A 21,501-nucleotide genomic window follows, 5' to 3' on the forward strand; every position below is an offset into this window, starting at 1 on the left:
TAGATACTAGTTAGGTAAATTCACTGATAGGTGCAAAAAACGAAGAATGACCAATAGACTGATATAAAGAACATTGAGGTATAAAGTTATAAATTAAATAAAATTTTAATTTTTATTATCTTACTTCGACTACATCAGCTTGTTTAGGATCGCACATTCTGTCTAGACACGTGGGTTGATTGACACCATGTTCCACGCAACATTTTCGGACATCTGGTAAATCAGGAGGAGCTGAAACATTTCCTTCTGCACTAGCTGGTGAGCTCAGTCCACCCAACAAAGTTAAACTGCGCACCCCATAAGATGGTAAACTAGAGCCATGAGAATTGCGAGCTGTGACAGTTACCTGTGGAAAATGAAAAATTCAATAAAAAACACTGTCTTAAAAAAAAACAATATTTTTTCTATCAATGATCAATTTAGCATATTTCTTTTATTAAATCGTGACAAATACTAATGGTCATCTTTACCTCATACATGGTGTAGGGTGTGAGATCACTCAATACTGTAGAATTCTGAGCAGCTGGAACTCTAGTTTGTATTTGAACACCAGTAGACGTCGGTTTGCGTTCTGCAGGATCGTACGTCTCCAAAGCGACGTGAGAAATGATGTATTCCTGGACAGTGCGGGCTAATGAGGCTGGTGGCTGCCAGGACACCCTGATCGAGCGCTCGGTCAAAGGTTCCAATTCGACATCGCGTGGTTGACCGGGAAGTAGATCTGAAAATAGACAGATAAAGAATTTTTTATATCACATATATTTATAATATAACTATATACATATAAAAAATCGTATTCGTGCCCCAACATATCTAACTAAACCATTGATTTTGGTCCCGGTGGACAAAGCTAATAGAACACCCTGGTGTACCGTAGGGACATATTCAATCATTTATTCTAAATAGATGCTAATACTCACTGACTCCTCTGGATATACAGGCCAGTGCCGGTTCGGTGTGTGCAGCACACGAGACATGAGTGCGTAAGTGGTCAGTAATGGGGGTATATTGACCCTTGCACACGTCCTGGCATAGGTCCGGAACACCTTCCCGGGCGCAACAGGGAGTATGGTCTCGACCATCGGCCATACAACTGGAATGTTAATGGAAATCTGGGTATAAATCAAAATTTAAAACGGAAGTTGGTGTACAATTATTGTTTTTTTTATTATAATAAATGCGAACAATAAGTATAAAAGGTATGGTGAGGGGCTTAAAGGTCCGGAAGTAAAAAGGTCCACCACCTATATCTCAAAAAGAAGTGAAGATAAGAAGAAGATTATATTTTATGAAATAAAACTTATATTGTGCATTGGTTGAATAATGTAGCTCTTATTTCGTAAAATTCCTTTAAAATTATAAATAAGACTTTTGACCTGAGTGCGCCTTGGTTCCCAAGTATCAGGTGACAAAATTAAAAAAAAACTGCAAAAAATCACATTTATACCATGATGAATTAGCTGGCAGTTTGTTTGATATGTGGTATTTGTTGTGATGTAATTGCTTTTCACATTATAATTCCTCAAGGACCTTTATTCTCTGCCCTATCATTTTCTCAATTATTACCTTACTATAGCTGGAAAATCTAATTCACAAGCCTCTGGTTCTCTGCCAGTGCTGCCTTGAAGAATGTTCCTCACTGAGCAGAAACCCCGACATTCCACACTCACGTTACTCCTTTTGCAGCACTCCGTGTAATTGTGGTCATTGGCTTCTTGCTCCTTCTCCTCCTCCATGAATTCTTGTTCAGAAGACTCTTGGTTCATATCGAATTCGGTTATATTTTCCGGAGCGAAGGACGCACTCACGTTGCCCGGAGGCTCCAAACCTCTGAGAACTACGAAAAACATGGATGGATAAAAATAGATACATTTTTGTAAAAGATTCAAATTGAACCTTTTGGGCTTTGCTATAATTTATAAATTTTTAGGTTTATATATGTAACTTTAAATTACATATATCCATTATAAATGATATAAAATTTGTTGTTGACTAAATGTAATGATTGGATATATGGACAATCTTAAAAAATTTAATACGTAAAGAAATATAATTAATAATATAATAGGCAATAAAATCTTAAATAGGTTTTAATAAAACAATCTAGGAATAACTTTTTTTAAAAGACCTTAGATCATCATCCAAACTTAACTACAAATTTATTTAGTAATAATTAAACAATAATGTAAAATTTAAAAATGTTATGCTCTTATCCTTATAATGTAGCTAACAAAATATGAAGTATTTAAATTAGTAAAATCTATATTAGTATTTTATTATGTGATGCATATTTCATTCAAGATAGATTATTCCTTGGTTTGTTTTTATGGTACATATTGATCTTCTATTTCATCGATTGATTTATATTTATTGGTTTACTTCATGAACAATAACAACCAAAAAGATGAGCTTTTATACTCAAAATATTTTCAATTTGTGATTAAATATTCAATGCCCTGGATTTAAATTTATTTTTATCAAAAAGCAGAATTTCAATTTTGACTTCAGTCTTTTTCCCAACCTTTGGCCTAGGATGAGTACCGGGCAAGTTGAATAAATAAGTTAGTGTATATCACGAAACCTAGTATATATTTATGATAGGGTTTTCTATTGTGCTTCTCCATGTCGTATTTACTTTGTGGTGGATATAAACTTCTATTATTCCGAAAAAATATTATATTTGTGCTATATTGTTCGCTACTATTTATGAGAACTATATGTTATTGCTTCTGTAAGCATGAAAAATAAATAATAAACATGGTTCATAGTTGCACAGACATAAATACACACTCACATCTACACACACACACACACACACACATATATATATATATATATATATATATATATATAATACGTGTGTGCTTTGTTTCCACTGAGGAAGAGTCAAATTGGATCTCAAAACGTATGAATCCATCAAATTTATTTTAAAGACGTATTCAAGTTGTCTTACTATTTCATTTATTATCGACTATGAATATTTTTTTCCAACTTCGATATGTGTCAATTATATCGAAAGTTGGTTACCCCTGAGTTTCACATTATAGTACGTACCAATCAGCTGATGAAATGTCCTCCAAGCGGGATCGCTATTGACCTCACATACGTACAATCCGCTGTCTGACTGACGCACCTGGCTAATTGACAGGACCCATACGTCGCCGCCCGTAGCCGGCGTAGACAGGCCCCCGGGTGCTACGCAGGAGAATTAATAATATTGTAATTTATTTGCAAGAAATTAAATTATATTAAATATTTACAATTGAATTTGTAAATGAAACATTTTGTTTGAGATATAATAGAATAATTTTTTTAAAAGAATAGACGAATATGATGATCTCCTGCTAAATAATTACACACACACACATGGACTTAAATATAAATGGGTGAAAATGAAAATGTGAGGGTGAAATTGTTCACTATTATTAATTCAAAATCAGCCAAAGTATATAATGCGTATATAATACATAAATGCGTCGTAATATTTAACATTAATCAAATCATCATCGCATTTATCAGAAAAGACAACAGCACTGCAGACCTATTTCCAAACGAACGATTTCGTTCAAAAGTAATCCGATTAGTTCTGATGACTGGAATTACTATGTATCCATAATTTTAGTCGATGATCGGTTTAGTCGCTTGGATGGATGATGTTCTATTCATGTAGTCTAATAAACAAACATCAACTTTATATTGTACTCCCCACTGCTAAATATACTTATATCTTGTTTTTGGACTATTATACGTGTTCAGATCAGGACTGATCTCATTATAATAATTCGTGTCCATTTAAGCATACTTTTTCGTATATTATCGGAAAATTAATAAGGTAATTTTGTGGCTTCATAGCGTTATAAGGATAATTATCAGTGTTATACGTTGTTGGCGGAATTTAGTCCCGGCAGGGTATGTAATTGGATATCATCCTGTTATCTCTTAATAAGCAAATAGATTTTGGCTATTGTTATGCTGCTTTTGTGATCAATATTATGAGATCATCAATGAAAAGCAAAAATAGTATACTAAAACACCTGCATTAGAAAGTACACATACACATATCATATGTTCTACCGAAACTGTTTCCCGATTTGGATTGTAAAAAAATGTAAAATTAAGAAATAGAATTTTCTTCAGCTTGAGCAATTACATTGTGAAAGCTAAACCAATTATATTACAACAAATAACACATATCAAAGAAACAACTATCTTACTATGTTCAGTAATACTCCTATCATTAAAAAAGTGTGTTTTTTGTAACCTGGTCCTTTTTACTGCTGACTAACAAACTTATCTTCAAAATTATGAAAGAAAACCTTATTAGACTTTAACTGTGATTAGAGAAAGTTTTCTACCAACGCGCCATGTTATTATTATTTTAGAATGCACCTAAAAGATTAAATATATTGATTGTCATAGATTTTTTCGAATTTTTAACAATCAATTATTGAGCTTTTTTTAATTTTATGTTATTCCTCTTAATTTCAACATAATTAGATAATACTGAGTACCATAAATATTGCAAAAACCATCCAATTTAGCAGTAATTACATTTTTTGTTTCGATGCGACTATTTTACCGCTTCACATTTGATCACTGTCGCAGCAAAGCTAATGCGCGGCAGCAAAACGCTCGGAGGCAGCAGCAAAAAATGCAGTTATGCTAATGAGTTGTTACAGTGGCTTATTACAATTTAATATATTTTTTACACTATTTACATATTTATAAAAATTCAGTTATATAAATAAACAAATGATAAAAAACTATATTTAAATGTTGGAAATGTTTGTTGTAGAAAAAATATTTTTCCTAAATTATCCAATAAAGTTACTACGACCCATGTGAGAATTTTCTTTTTATATTATCATGGCGATTAACGTGTTAAAGAAGAACAGTAAAACTGCATAACTTCCTATATCTTAATTTACCTATTTAAATATTCCAGCCACATAATTTGTTCAACAGTTTTCGTCCTCTACCCTAACGAATTAATTTAACTTTTAACGTTACTTTCGATTTTAAGCAGTTAAAATAAATGAGCGTAATAAATAAAAAAACTAATTCAAAGCTATTAAGTGTACACGACTTGAATATTGTCCGACGTGATGGGAAAACAATTCCTATAGAATGTTAATTAGTAAAAGAAGGAGCATACCCTAACAAGAAATATTTATATATCTCAAGTATAAAGGAAGAGGAAAGTTTTCTCACTTAGTAGTGAGATAAAAAAATAATAGGTTACGATCGGGCACGTAGGTCCAATTTGACTTTGAGCAATTACATAGTGAATTAATAACAAATAATACATATCAAACAAACAACTATCTGACTATGTTCAGTAAAACTCCCAGCTTCATCATTGGAAAAATGCGTTTTTTGCTGTTTTTCTAAAATGTGTCATCTGTCCCTTTTAACCCCATAGGCTTGGTGAAAAGGAACAGAAAGGAGGCAGACAGATCTATTATTTTATTTTTAAGTTTGATGGTCTTTTTCAAAATAATAGCAATATTGTTCAACCAATGCAAAATATAAATTTCATGGAAACATTTTTCACAAAGATTACACTGTACACAACCTTGATCTGGCACTTTCGTCAGAAATGTTCATCAACAGAATTGGAGTAACTATTTATTTAACTTCTCTCTTATAAAAATGTGTTTTTTTGCTGTTTTTCAAAAAATTGTCTCCTAGTCCTTTCTATCCCATAGGCGGGGTAAAATGGGACGGCTAAGGAGCAAGTAGGTGCAACGTCTTTTGTTAAATTTTAAGGGGATTTTAACCAATAATAGCTACATTGTTCAACCAATGCAAAATATAAATTTCACGAGCATATTTTCTACAAAGATTACATTATATACAACCTTGATCTGGTATTTCGCCTAAAATAATCATCAACCGAGTTGGAATAAATATTCATTTAACTTCTCTCTAGTAAAACTGTTTTTCTAACTCAATTTACTTTTTTATTTACTATTTTTTATTGTTCATACCTTTGCCAGGGTAAAGGCTCAGATGGTCCTTTTAACCACATTTATACGAGTATGTAAGCTTTTATAGAGGTTATATAAAAAATTGTTGAATCTTAGTTAAAAATAACATTGAATAACGTAGACTTATAAATTATGTTGAGATCTCGTAAACAAAAAAGATAGTGTTCACGACTAAAACAACTAACAACAAAAGAAAATACTTTTTTCAAACATTACCGTTAATCACCTAAGATCAATTTTTCTAAAATTAAGGTGATAACTGGTAAACACCTTTTGCCTTCTACTTTAAAATTGAATCGGTAATTTTTTTTATATTGTATTTGGCTTGAAATAATGATGGTGTGCCTTATTTTTACTTGTGGAGCTTTAAACGCCGCTCTACCCTATAGATTAAATTTATTATTACGTATCAAAATTATCTCCTCTATAATTATAATCATAAATTTAATCTCGCATAAAGCTCTATCGCAGACTATTGAATACAATTACAATAATGATTAGTATATAGTATTTGAGTCGTTAAAACAAAGCTCGTATGAAACAGTTATTCGTGAGCGTCAAACATGCATCAAACAGACAGTTTCAATTTTATTAGCGAATCAATTTCGCGTCATGATCGCCCGACAAACAATGTTCGACATCGACACTAAGCTCTTATGATCGCGCTTATACGGATGAGAAACTAATTATAAACTCGGGTTATGCCACTGGCTGCATTAAACTTCGAAACAGGATATGCACCAGATATTTCTAACAAATGGCCACTGGTTATAAGCCGAAATAAGTTAACATGGAAATGCATATTTGCATTTACATGCACCTAAATATTCTAGACCGAATGCGCGGGCGAAAATTAACACGACAATTTTTCTGTTTTGAGTGTTTTTATAGAAACGAGCAGAATAGGGTAGGGCACGTCCAATTTGACGTTCGAGCAATTATATTGAGAAAACCAAACCAGCTATTTTACAATAAATAATATGTACTATCTAACCATCAGACTATGTTTAGTAAAGCTCCCTAATAACTTATCATTGGAGAAATGTGTTTTCTGCTGTTTTCCAGAAATTTGTCACCTGGGTAAAATGGTACGACCAAGGGACAAACAGGTCCAATGTCTTATTTTTAATTTCGAAGGGATTTTACAAAATACAAGCTACATAAAAGCAAAATATAAATTTTATGAGTATATTTTTCACTATATATAATCTTGATATGGTATTTCGTCAGAAATATTCACCAGCAGAGTTAGTTGGTTAGCTTTTAGTTAGTTATGTTCAATGATCAATCAAAAGTACTGCTGTTGCAATAGCTAAAGTAATTGCTTTTGAGCAGACATTTTCTCAACTTGCCAGTGAAAAAATAATTTAGTCAGTCGTTACATCATGAGGATTTGTTAAAAAACAATATCATCTAGCTTTATTATTTCGCATTTGATATGAAAATCATTGTTATATATAATACGTATGATAATTAACGCGGATGTTCTATAAGCGCGAGCGTGTACTTGCTCAGGTTTTTTCAACTTTTGAATGTGTTCTACCATATGGACTAAAACTAAATTTTGCATAGCATAAGAAAAACAAATAGCCATTCTAACGATGCTAATTAAAAATTAGTCCAAACAACCGCACTACGCAAAAATTTGGAACAAAAATTTGTTTTCACTTTTTCATAAACTAAGGAATGATTATTTAACAATATTTGTTCTTAACGATATAGTCCAAACGGTTATGAATAGAATGGCGTTATTTGTTTGTCGATATTTTTTACAGTTGTGGCAAAAAGTGACTCTAAAAAAAGAAGCCACTTTTGTATATTTTCAATGATATCTCGGCCAAATGATGAGTTAGGGAGTTGAAAATTGGTATATCGGATTTTTTCAGGGCCAATTCTGCATGGAAACACGATCAGACATTTTTAATCAGAATCACAAATCGTCTTAATAATGACAAGTAGGTATAATTCTTAGCAGATGTCTTTGTTTCTTTAAGCTCTATTTATAGTCCAAGATATACATTTCCCATCTAAAACTCATCTCAAATTATTCGCATTATTTTCGTACAAAATTATGCAAGCAAGATTGAACACCTCTGCGGACAAAAGGAACTTCGCAGCGTTTCCATTCTTGCGAATAAAACTTTTCTCATAGACGGAGCGCTCGACAAAAATAAACTGAAAAAATTTAGAAGCTATCGATATTTTGCCAGAATATATATACAGTCGGTCAAGTAAGAGCGTGGCCGGGTTAATTTATAAAAATAATTATTTTTTGAAACTTTAATATTTATATATGCATTGTATGCGTTAAAAGCAAGGATGCAATTTTAGTTAATATGTGTCCAGTCACCACCGGAGTCGACAATTGCCTGGCATCTCCGACGCCTGCTTTTTACTAATTTAACGGATTATTTTAATCTGTCGGCTCGTATTTTAATTTAACGGCTCGATGAGGGCAGTACGTGCTCATATAGAACTTTCATCAGTGAAAATGACATTTTCAAAATCTCTAACAATATTTTCATGTGCTCAAGCGGAAATGAAGCACATGTTTTTCAGTCGTCAGAGGCTTCCCCGTTGTGTTGCGCCATTTCAGATCATGAATACGAAGAAAGGTTCAGATATTTTTGTAGATATTTTTGTAGATATTTCTAAACATTTTGCCATTAATTTTACTCGTCCTTGCTGCAGTGTTAAAGCAGGATTCCGCAAATACCCATTCACTGTTCTTTTTTCTTCTTTTTTATTTGAATCACGTTCTGATAAATCATCGACTTTTTTAGCAACTTTATATAGGTCTATCGAATTCTGTACAAATGCCTTCAACTTTCTCATATATTTAGCAGCAGCTGATTGCTACATTTGGGTACCTTTTAGGTGCTTGCAAAAGGGCGCAGCCTCGTAGCGCGACGCGTAACGTAGCACTCATGGCGTTTAACGTAATTTTTTCTCAAAAGATCAACTGCAACTAAACCTTTTTTGACAATGCATCAAGGACAAAGCTTCACTTTATCGGCTCACGAAAGAATTAGACCGAAATCGTTCATTAACTGTCGTTAAAGTCGGCCACGCTCTTACTTGACCGACTGTATATATCAAAATCAAAAATAAAGTAATTATCATCAAAAAGTAGAAAATTTACCCTGATTCACTCGTCGCTCTGCCGCTTCATACAGAATCGAAAAGATTAATAAAATCATGGCCAATTAATTTGGCCCAGTAAAATTGCATCAAATATTTTATTAGGCAAATAAGAAGACAATAGAGCTAAATAATAACAAACATCATTATAACAATATTTTGTAACCTTTTTAAATGATAATTTGACAACAAACAAAACCAAAACATAACCAATATACACCATATTTGGATTAGAAGCTCCTCAGATTGACACGGAAAATAAGGACTTTTTGATGAAGTTGATATTTTTAATTTAGTAAGAGTACTTATGATTGTATTTTCCCCATTGTCATAGTCTAGTAAAATGGCACAGGAAAGAATAATATAAACCAAATGAGTAGATTTCTGTTTAATTAAATTCTATTCTTTTTTCAGCTATTTGCAGTAGCTTTACATAAAAGATGTTCCAAGACCAACTAATAGTTATCAAAAGATGATTTTTACTTACGTATTCAGATTATCATGTGTAAATATAATATTAAGAAACAAATTTGCCATGTTTGAAATTATATGAGATGATAAAGATCAGATGTCATTTATATTAAGGTGACTATACGTCCCGGGATAGTCCCGGATTTTCATCTTGTGTTTGTCTTGTGTTTTCATCTTGTGTATCACGTTTTTTTTTTAAATAAATAGATGAATTAACAAAAGTTATGAAAACAAACATATAAGTGCTATTTTTTTCAATTTAATTATGAAGAATAGAATTTTCTACAAGGCTCTAAAGCAAAAAAAATATAGATCGGAAAATATAAGTTATAACATAATAAAGATAAAAAAATATTACATATGATCGAATAATAAGGTTCTTACTAAAAGTCCGCTATTCTGATTATAAAAGTTAATTAAAAAAATAGGATATAAAAGTTATGTCACAGATAAATTTTCACTAGCTCCTCCACCACTAACTAGATCAGTGAACCTCATTCCTTTACCCAAGAGTAAGTCATCCTTATATCTCTTTAATACCACACCGTAGACCTCTACTTAATATCTAATGAACTAGTACCCTTTTCCTTGGGTCCCTCTAATAACAAGACAGAACCAAGAACGTGTACTGATTATTCAAAACTGGAAACCGGAATCACTGTGCACGAATAAATATCAACGGTCGCGAAATAACAATTTCCTTTTATCTCATCTGCAAATGAAGTTATAACTACTGGCTCTGTTTGCAAACTTTTGCGAAATTGCGGTACTAGGAAAGAAATTGCAGAAATTGCGAAGTTTGTATTAGTTGGAGGAAATTGTAGAGTTATTTAGATTGCATGGTGATAATCCAAATTTAACAACTTTTTTTTAAAGTTTGCAATCAAAATTGGAGAACTAAACATTGGTATATTACATTTTACTCCAGTCATTGGAGCGTTTTAGGTCTGAATTTTTTTACTGTGCTCCGATTTGCATGAAATTTTGGAATTAGGTTCATCTTACCTCAAATTCAAAAGTAAAAATAATTTGAACTCCGCCGTCACTCCCCGGGAGATGACACCCCTCCTCAGTTGTGTAATTTTATTTTTTCAAAATAACGCGTTAGATATCGACATAAGAACTAATTATAGGAAAATAATGTCTTCTAAAGTTTTTCAAAAAAACTAAACTTTTCAAGTTACCGGCTACTAAAAATTCATATATTTTTCATATAAAAATCATGTAATGAACAAAGTAATGTCAATAAAAATCTAAATAAATCGGTGTTTCCTAAAATGCAAATAAGAGACACATACAATGTTTTTTTCATTTAAATCATATGGTTTCATGAGTGCCATTTCTATCAAAATCAAAATTTTTCACATCTAGAATTAACTTCATTATATAGATCTTGATGGAATCTAGCAGATTCATTATTTCAGTACACACTATTTTCAGAAAATGGATTGGAGCCTAAAACTATTGACAAGAACAACAAATATACGAGTTTAATTTCATTAAAAAAATTCTTAATTTGTAATCAAATATATTAACTATTTTTAATCAAGGGTAGGTTTAGGAGTTGAAAAATTGTGGATATTGTAATTATTTTTGAGAAATTGAAATAACATTCAGATTATTTTTTAATTTCCTGATTTTTTTCAAATTCAAAATTCTTTCAAACAACTTTTTATCAACGTGTTGTTTTTAAGGGTCTAAAAAGGGTTAAAAATTTAATAATCAAGATAGAAAATATAAAATATTATTGACTTTATACATAATTCTTATTATATCAAACTGAAATTTATTTTTAAGCGTTTCTTTTTCTATTTAGAGGTTGCTTGAAGGTTTTTAGAGTTTTCACCGCGTTGAAAATTATTTTATTGCAAGGTAAATGTATTTAAAAATTCTTTACATTTGTATATAATAAAAAATAAAAAATGAAAATGATTTCCCAGCGATAAAATGTCTCAATGCCCATTTATTCATTAAGAAGTCACAACCTCCCAGGGGATGGCGGCGGAGTCCAAATTGCTTTTCCACAATTTCATGCAAATTGGAACACAGTAAAAAAATTCAGAGGTTACACCTTTTTTTCTCTCCATTTACTGCACTATTTAGAATTATAAAGGATTTGTGAATATCACATTTTAACATCTATAATTTCGGGTTTTTTAGACAAAAAAATAGATTTCCTAAATTTCCCATTAGTAGATATTCTTTTTCAGTTGGTTACATTTATCAACGTTCTTGGCATTGGATCGTGGTCAACTGCAAACTAATCCCATTTATTTTTATTTAGGCAACTATTTCATGTTTCTGTTGTATGTTATCTATCCATAGTTCATGAGTAAGGCAAATTGTTGTCCACAACTTATTTCATATATGCGATATATCTCATGGTCGGCAAACTAATTATCAACTTGTATTGTACCATGAAGTCTGGATATGTAAAACTTTATTGCTGCGTTGTCGTTACATGGAAATTCAGTTATTTAGTGCAATGTTTCAAAACACAATTTTCGAAGAAAATAATAAATTACATAGTTAACACCATAGACATTAAATAAAAAAATAATTAAATGTTTCGGGGACCACATTTTGGATCATCTACCATTGAAACCATGGAATATTCCTTTACCAACCTAAATACTCAATCTAAAATATTTTTCTCTTGCGCGATATTTTTCTACCTTAAATATTACATAATAAATTTAAAATATCCTCCTTGCAGATGCATGAGTATACTTACAGATACAAGTATTACAGAGCTCACCATAACTCTAATCCTCCAGAAATCATATTCAATCCCAGTTGGCAAACAGAAAATATCCATCTGCACACCGAATATATTTTTGTTTATAGAAAACATGTGTGTTTACGTAAGTATATCCAGATTTGTATTTGCTTTGATAAATCAAAATGTGTATTTCGTTTTTGCGGTCGATAAATTATATACTCAAAGCTTTGAATTTTTGTTAGCTTGGGTAAAGGTCGGCTAGATATGTTCTACATTTTATAATATTTTTTTTTATTTGAATTATCAGATTTCTGCATAAGCCAATGTATGGTAGGAATGAATTTTTCAGAAGTTAGTAAATATTATAAAACGAGGTTTAACGGTCTGGGGGTAAAAATGCCCACCAACGATATTTCAAAAACAAGTAAAGTAAGAATTTTTTAAAAACAATATTTGAAAGTAGAAGGAAAGAGCTGTATAATAGGCCATCACCTTAATTCTTACGACGTCGCTATCAGAAGATAAACGAAAATTTTTGAAAATCCAAAACATAAGAATTTTCTTTCGTTGATAGGTTTTTTATTGTGAGCACTGTTGTTTAGTTAACGGGATCTTAATATATTTCTTATGTATACGTTACTTACATTTTATAAGATGTATTACTAATTATATATTAGTTTTAACAGTTTTTTACATCAACTCCATAAAAACTCACACGTGGGGTATGGAATTAAAAGGACCAACTGAATCAATAAAATAGCAAAATTAGTAGTGTATGGAATCGCGCCTTAAGGCCAATTAATAAAACTTTCCGTATCAAAAATTATTTTTTTTTTAAAAAAGGAAATTAAGAAGAATTAAATTTTTTTTAAAAAGAATGAAAAATTAGATTTTTGAAAAATTTTAAATTTTTTAATTTTAATTTTTGAAAAAAAAAACTTGGAAAAAATGTGTTTTTTTATCTTGAAATATTTTTGAAATTTTGAACTTTTTGTTATGGAATCCATAGATATGTTAAGAAAATTGAACATTATTAAAATCTCCATAAACTATCTTATCAGTCTAATGACCATTAAATGGCTTTTTTTTTTACTTTTTTGTTGGATCTCCAAAACCTCTAGACCTACCTTCCTAAAAATCAGTTCTTCACCTTGTCAATACAAGTAAATGTTTTTTAAATTATTAAAATCGGACGCTGCGTTCTCTTAAAAACTGCAATACCGTTTTTGGCACTTTTTACCCCGTATCTTCGGAACGGCTAGGCCCGCCTTTGCCAAAAAGTAATCAGCACGTCTTCTTGTTAATACGACGTGAATGTTTTTTGAATTATTCAAATCGGTTGATTGGTACACACACATACATCTATTTTTCTATGATATGCCAAAATGTTCAGAAACCTCTGAAACGTAAAGATGTGCAACAATTTTCATTTTTGATTTTTTTGCGATTACTATAACTTACCCTACGTTAAGTTAATTAAATTATACAAAGAGTGAATAGAAAAGTAAATTAAGTTGAAACAAGCAATTTTGCAAAAAATAAATTAAATAAACAGTTATTCTTCCTCTGCAGAATATTTCTAGAAAATTACTAGATCAAGGTTATATACAGTGTTACCTCTGTAAAAATGTACCCATGAAATTTAAATTTTGCATTGGTTGAATATTGTAGCTATTATTTCGTAAAATCCCTTTGAAATTATAAATAAGACATTGGACTTGCTATCTCACTGGTCGGGTAAAAACAACCAGGTGGGGTAAAAACTACCAGGTGACAAATTTTTGAAAAACAGCAAAACAATACCTTTCTACAATGATGAATTATTTGGGAGTTTTACTGAACATAGTCAGATAATTGTTTTTTTATATGTGTTATTTGTTATGATATGATTGGTTTGGTTTTTACAATATATTCGCTCAAACTCAAATTGGACCTTTGTGCCCCGCTCTACACACTCTCTCTCTCCTTATATATGTTACATTTCCCTCAGAATTCGTGATCAGTCGTCTCTCGAATTCGAGCACCGGCTGTGTGTATTTGCAAGTTCTTTGTGCTTCCTATATTATACTTGTATAAAGAAAATAAATGATACATACATAACATGCTCGCCCGGCGGAACTGATGTAACAAAATATTTCCGAATGGACGCTGACATGAGGGAAACATTAATACGTCTTTAGAGAAATGTAACATATTCACAAAGCAATAAGTCAAACTTTATATTATTTCGGGATTCAAGTTTATAAGTTCGTTTTCCGCCGGTGCAGTAGGTATAATGGTTTACGTGAGGTGGCCACGATAATGGACGATTCAAAAAAAAAGTTTAGGAGATGTAAGGCAGCATTATGTTGTAAATTGTTTGAGAACGAGAAATAGGCGAAAGTTCTAGAAAAAAAATTAATAATTTAATGTTTTCTGAAAATCTGCGTTTTAGTTGTATTAAATCTTATTACGAGTAATGAGTAGTACTGCCCCAAGGCAGGTCTGTGGGCTGAGTTAAAACTCCAAATCGATTCAGGTCTGAAGTAGTTTTTTTTTCGAGAGTTTTTTCCATTTCCATTATGCCTAAATCCCAATTTATTCTAAAAAATCACAGTTATTTTAAAAACTATTGACTACCAGAATGTACCTGATCACGTTTTGCTGTGCTATACCTGTAAATAAAAATTTACTCAAAAATGCGATTCTGTTATATCTAGGTATTAAGATAAAAATAGCGCACGTAACTTTCGTCGTTGATTGTTGAGCTTTATTATAGGCATCATCGAGAGAAATATCCCATTCAGCATTTCAATATATAATATAAGCTTATAAGCTTATCAGTAATTTTTGACTTTCAGTAGTGAAAACCTGTAGACTGTAAAAACCAAACAACGTACTTGACACATATCAATCAACTTTTGAAGTATGGTCAGAAAACTTTCCAGTTAATGCCTAAATATAAAAATATATTTATTTGCTATTTTTGTAAACACTTTCACCTGTCCCCTTTTATTCCATAGGGATCAAACACACCTAATTTCTTGTTTTCAATTATAGGAGATTTTTCGAAAATAAAGGCTTCATTATATACCAAATGCCAAATATAAATTTTGTGGACCCAGTTTTACAAAGATTATATCTGAATATTATTAAGGACTACTAACATTGTCAAATGATTTTTTATAGAACCTTAGTTTCATATTAATTTATAGATAACACTCGGCAACAGCTGTAATTTAATTTGTAAAAAGCTACACATACACGAAGAGCTAATTGGCTTTTGAAGCCTCTTACTAGAATAGTCTAAAATCTTGTTATTCTTAAGAAAACTCTAGAAAAATACAAATTCCACTAGATCATTTTAAATTCTGTATTAACACATGTACGATATCTGAGAATTAAAACTCTATACATATTGGTTTAATTTATATATTTTTGGTTCGTAAATATCATTTTGACAATTTGTAGTTTGATTTATGTAGATTTGAACGAGTTTCTGAATTTATATTTCTTATTTTATGATGTTTTTTTTCATTTTTTTCCCAAAAAACAGTATTATTGGTACATCCTAAAATTTATTCCAAATCAGCCTATATATTACAATGAAATGAACTGATATGTGAGCAGCTTTTGTTATGTTCTGCACGTATTATCTTAAGCCAATCTGTGACGTACCGTATATATTATCTCAGATGACATACGACGCTAATAAAACTTACCTCGTCTGTATTAAAGGCAACCAAAATCCCTCTTAAGACGCCCATTTATCGAAAAATCAAATTCTAGGTCAAATATTGGCACATATTAGATAGGAACAATGGGGTATGATACATATTGATTTACGATAGCATTAGTAATCTAATTCATTCTAGGAAATATTTTTTGATACCCCATAAGCGGGGTAAAATGGGACGACAAGGGTCTATTTACTCTTTTTTTAATTGTTTACACCTTTAAGTTAGTTGGTCCTTTTTACTCCACCCACGTGTAAGATTTTATATAAAATTTATATAAAAAACTGTAACTTCGAAAAAAAATGTAATAGATTTTCAAACATTTCCATTTATTTCCTTATAGCACAGTCGTAAGAATCAATATGAAAGCTGGTTATATATCTTTTGCCCTATACTTACAAATATTGTTGTTAAAATAATCCTAACTTTATTTGTTTTTGAGATATCTGTGATAGATCTTTAAGTTTTGCTATACCCTATATATCTATTTAAGCATAGTTTAAATAAACTGCTCGAGGAAATAATGCTTACAAATCCACCTCAGTTTTCATCTTGTGTTTTCCTCGTGCGATATTTATGATTATTGGAAGAATAAAACAGGGAATCCAAAATAGAATTTACATAACGAGTAGCGGAGAGCAAACGGATTCAATTTAGGTTATTTTATGATGCCGACATAAAGGGTAACCCCGTTAGAATAGCGCAAAAATAACTCAAACACTTTTGCAACCGACACTAATGCTATTCCGAAATCCATGCCGGAATATCAAAATACAGGAGTTCTACTTCCAATTATAAATGAAACGTGTTGCAGGCAAGTAGGATTTTGTCTTAATAATAATTATTCAATTGTTATTTGAAAATTATTTTTACTTGTTTGCACTGAAAAATAATCAATAAGATTTTCAATTGATGTCTTTCAAACATATGGTATTTGTAATTCTATAAAGTAAATTATTTAGTTAAAAAAAAATTATTTTAATTATTTCGTATTCTATACATTTTCAAATTTAAAATGACTACCACTGCGGAGCTTTTTAAAATCTTATTTTTACACATTTGTCACCAAAATTACTGAATGCCCTATCAGCAGATTGTAATTATATGGAAATAAAAAAAATCGTATTCTAAAAATGTATTTTGTTCGAAACACAAAATCTACATATGCACGCTAGTCATAGATTCTAATTAGAATCATTCATACACAGGGCCGGATTTAGAAATTTGGCGCCCTGGGGCACTGACAAAAATGCCGCCCCGTCCCTTAAATTTTACTTAAATAGTTTTTATATATCATTTTATTGAAATTAACATAACTATTTGATTGCAGAAAATTTATTACGCATTAAATATTATAAATAGTGGTGCTTGGCATCGTGCCTTATGGCAAAGTGCTGCAGCTTCCCGTACCAAAAATTAAAATAAAAAAAAAAAAATTTTTTTTGAAAACTTCGAAAAAAAATGACTTTTTTGAAAATTTTGTGTTTTTTTTATATTTTGAAATACGTTAAAAATTTTGAACTTTTTTTTAAAGCAATCGCGCTGCTTCATCTGCGTAGACACAAAATATAGAAGCGTGTAACAGCGATAAAAAATGTTGCAGCAACCATAGAAATGTATACAAAATTTATACTTATCATTAAAATATCTATAAAATATCTGATAATTTGATGTGCATATGTCTAATAATCACTTTTGACCGCCAAATGCTTCGTTTCCAATTTTTTTTACTGGATCACCGAAACAGCCAGACGTGCCTCCCACAAATTTGAGCAGTTCTTCATTTTGTCAATGCATGTACATTTTTTTAATGATATTGGACGCTCCGTTTCTCAATAACTGAATTATCATTTTTGGAATTCTGGCCCATATCTTCGAAACAGTTGGACCTGCCTTGGCCAACAACTAATCAACACGTCTTTTCTTATCAATCGAATCATTCAAATTGGTTGATCCGTGTTCTAGAAATCGAGTTAAATAATTAAAAAAATATTAGATTTGTATTGATGGGGAGACGTGCTTGGCACAGGCAGGTCCAGCCGTTTTGAAAAATGGTAATTGAGTTTCGATATTTCGTCTCTAAAACAGCTATGCACCGCGATTGTTTTGCAAAAAGTTCACAATTTTCAAAAAAATCAAAATATAAAGAAAAAGTTTTTTCAAAGTCAATTTTTTGCAATATTCAAAGAATTTTAAAGCTTCTTATAGAATGTAATTTTCAGTACGCAAAGAGTCAGTAATTTGCCTTAAGGCACAATGCCATGCGTCACTAGTTTAATTTTTTTGGGCGCTATAAGCTTGGAAGCGCACGAATTCTTCATCAAGAGGGCTCGAGATCTGAAGAACATATTTTTTCTAAACTTTCAGCTCGTTTAAGAATCTTTATATTAGCCAAATTGCCAAATTTGATAATGACTTATTAACCAATTTGATAATTTATCTTCAGAGACGGAGGCAAGGCAAAATAAAAAATTTTAATAATCGGTTATTTGAACCCAAGTTTTGTATTGCAAGCGTATTATGTATTTTTTAATTATTTTTCTAGAAATATAAAATGTTATTAAAACAATTAGTTAACTAAATTGTATAGAATTTTTTTCTTGCTATTCAAATTTTGCCGCCCCCGAAAATTTGCCGCCCTGGGCAGTAGCCCCGACTGCCCCTACTGTAAATCCAGCACTGTTCATACACCTCGGCGTGGATTCTGATTAGAATCGCTCAAGCAAATTCTAAACTTTGATGAATTTTTATAATTCAACAGCTTATTGTAGGACTATATTATTTTAATATGTTATTTCAGACACTAATTCTATTTTAATGCAAGATTTATCAAAATCGTCAAAAAATTTTTTTTCAATATTTAATTACGAAGAAAATGCTAGGCCGATCTTTATGAACAAAAAATAGTTTTCGAACAATTTGTGAATTTTTAAAATCGAACGAAGATTGTGAACAGAAAATTAGGTACTAAATGAATAATGTCATATTTTCGCATTTAATTTCGCTTAAATTAAAATTTGAAATATATAACACTAGTGGACCCTTTGGGGTAGGGGGTATGAATAAAAAAAGCCCTGACCAAATCTTGACCAACAGGTTCAGCAAAAATAAAATGAAAGAACACTAAAAGTACTAAATTAATAAATTAAATACATTCTGTTATTTCATTTAAAGTTAAAAATAAGATGCACATAAAAGATTATTACTTGTGAAATGAATATCACTTGATAAAATCATCCCTTCAAACCTTATTATCTGGCATTTCCTGGAATAATCTAAAAATGTACTGTCTCATTTTCTAAATAATTTAAGTTGATCGAAAAGAATTGGGTAGAAAATAATCTTCTTGAAATCTAAATTCGTTTTGAATGTAAATGAAATAGACTCATCCAATTTGAGATGAGGGCAACTTTATTAAAAAAATATTGTAAAATTGATACATTTTCTAATAAACTTTATGATAATCTGTGAAATACTGAAAAATAATCAAATCATTAAAAATTATATTGCCTTAATAATTTCAATCTCAATTTTTTACATATTTTTATTGAAATATTTTCAAAACAGAAATAAATTACCTCAAAAAATGCTTCGAAAATACGCAAATAATTTTAATAAAGATTTAATAATAAAATGAATTTTCATATTAAATGAATGCATTCCATTAATTTTCAACATGATACCAATTACGTCCATGAAACAACACACAAAAAACATCATATACACAAATAGAATCGGTTTCCGAAGGAAAATACAATTGCAAACGAAAAGCGAAAATATTCTCTGTAATACGCATAAGTTAGACCTTGGAAGGTTTTAAATTGAACCGAAATACCGTCCTCAGTCAGCCTTTAGTCTTGTATATATTCAATTTCTATGTAATACCTATAACCGAATAGAAAGCATATCCCCATACATTAGACTTAGCCAACGTGGTCTTACCATCAAATGTTTTATATATTTTTATCTGGCTTAGTACCTCAATTTATTTGACTTATCATCAGATTTAAAAGAGTGTGACCGAAACGTGGCCGACTTTAAATAATAAATACAGTTTTAGCTGGAGGCTTTGGGATGGAGATATGTTTTAACTGAGATTATCAAATAAAAATGAATTTCTGGTAATAAATTGATCAATTTAATTAAATTAACACAATTTCAATTTAATTTTAATTCCATAATTTATTAACTGCATTGCATAGAACTCCTAAATGTAAAATCTAAATTTTATAAGAATTATTTTGGCAATTTTGGTTACATTTTAGTTATGCATATTTTTATTTAGAACCAATTATTCTTTTGCAATGCGCAACTAAGCAGATCTTCAATTTTATCTCAACGTTTTTCACAAAAATTTATTTTTTTCTATTAATTTTAATTATAATTGATAATATAGTTTAAATTGTTTTTAACTTTGCGTGAGGGAAGTTATAGTAATGTGCCGAAAATCGAAAATGAAAATTTTTGCATATCTTCACGTTTCAGAGGTTTCTGAACATTTTGGCATACCTCAGAAAAAATAGATGTGTGTGTGGAGACAATTTTTCGTCGACGATTTTGGGCGTATGGATGAACCGATTTGAAAAATTCGAAAAGCAATCGATTCCTATCGATACCGAGATGTGCTGATTAGATTTTTGGCAAAGGCAGGTCTAGCCGTTACAGAGATACGAAGCGAAGAGTGTAAAAAATAGAAACCGAGTTTTTGAGAGAATGGAGTATCTGATTTGAATGATCCAAAAAACATTCTACTTGTTACGATACGGGAAATTCCAGCAATTTGCCTTAAGGCACAATGCCATGCACCACTAGTTAACTTTAATTTTAAGAATAAAACAAAATAGCTATTGTTTGTTATTTGATATGAATACCATATTACTGTATAGTAACAAAAATGAAAAAATTCTAAAAAAAGCTGCTGATTTTGAATAATTGTTTCAATCAGCATCAAATGTTTATATTTGAATTCGATTTAATTAATTTAACGAGATTCTATTATTTAATCCCATAAAATAAGACAATCAATCGTGTAAAATAATTTTATTTGTTATATATGAAGCCAATTAGACCAATTCTGATGTACGCCACTTGTTCGGACGTATTTTCGTTTTATTATATTGGCCATGAAGGTGACAACCCTCAGGGCATTAAACTTAAACGAAATGGTTGCTATCCCTGGTAGAGGGGGTAACGGAGTGTTTTAATTAAACTAGTTGTTCACTTGTATGTAAGATTACAGACTATACAGAACAAGGCATTGAGACTAGTACTAGACAAATCGAGAGACCCACTGATAAGACACTGCTATCTTACAAAATACATACACAGACAAACTGAAGTATTTAAGGGCAGTATAACTCCATGAAAAAGATCACTGAATTCTTTACCTCAAATGTAGAAATCACAAACGAACAGTAATTCTCTTCAAATGTAGGAGCGAAAGAAATAGTTTGGTAGGCAA

At 30.8% G+C, this 21,501-nt stretch overlaps 1 protein-coding gene across 1 annotated transcript in view; it reads right to left on the reverse strand.

Annotated features, from left to right (window-relative positions):
• LOC113386244 (Ig-like and fibronectin type-III domain-containing protein 1) overlaps positions 1 to 21,501 on the reverse strand; it is an 83,747-nt gene that overhangs the window by 6,359 nt on the left and 55,887 nt on the right. The window contains exons 3-7 of the mRNA XM_026624035.1: positions 3,055 to 3,195; positions 1,567 to 1,837; positions 921 to 1,093; positions 471 to 721; positions 125 to 346 (exon numbers count right to left, since the gene is read on the reverse strand). Coding sequence (XP_026479820.1) covers positions 125 to 346; positions 471 to 721; positions 921 to 1,093; positions 1,567 to 1,837; positions 3,055 to 3,195 — 1,058 coding nt within the window. The remainder of the gene's footprint in view (positions 1 to 124; positions 347 to 470; positions 722 to 920; positions 1,094 to 1,566; positions 1,838 to 3,054; positions 3,196 to 21,501) is intronic.

Source organism: Ctenocephalides felis, unplaced genomic scaffold, assembly GCF_003426905.1.
Source record: "Ctenocephalides felis isolate EL2017-DRISC unplaced genomic scaffold, ASM342690v1 CF-g0.4_SCAFFOLD_03571, whole genome shotgun sequence".
NCBI lineage: Eukaryota > Metazoa > Arthropoda > Insecta > Siphonaptera > Pulicidae > Ctenocephalides > Ctenocephalides felis.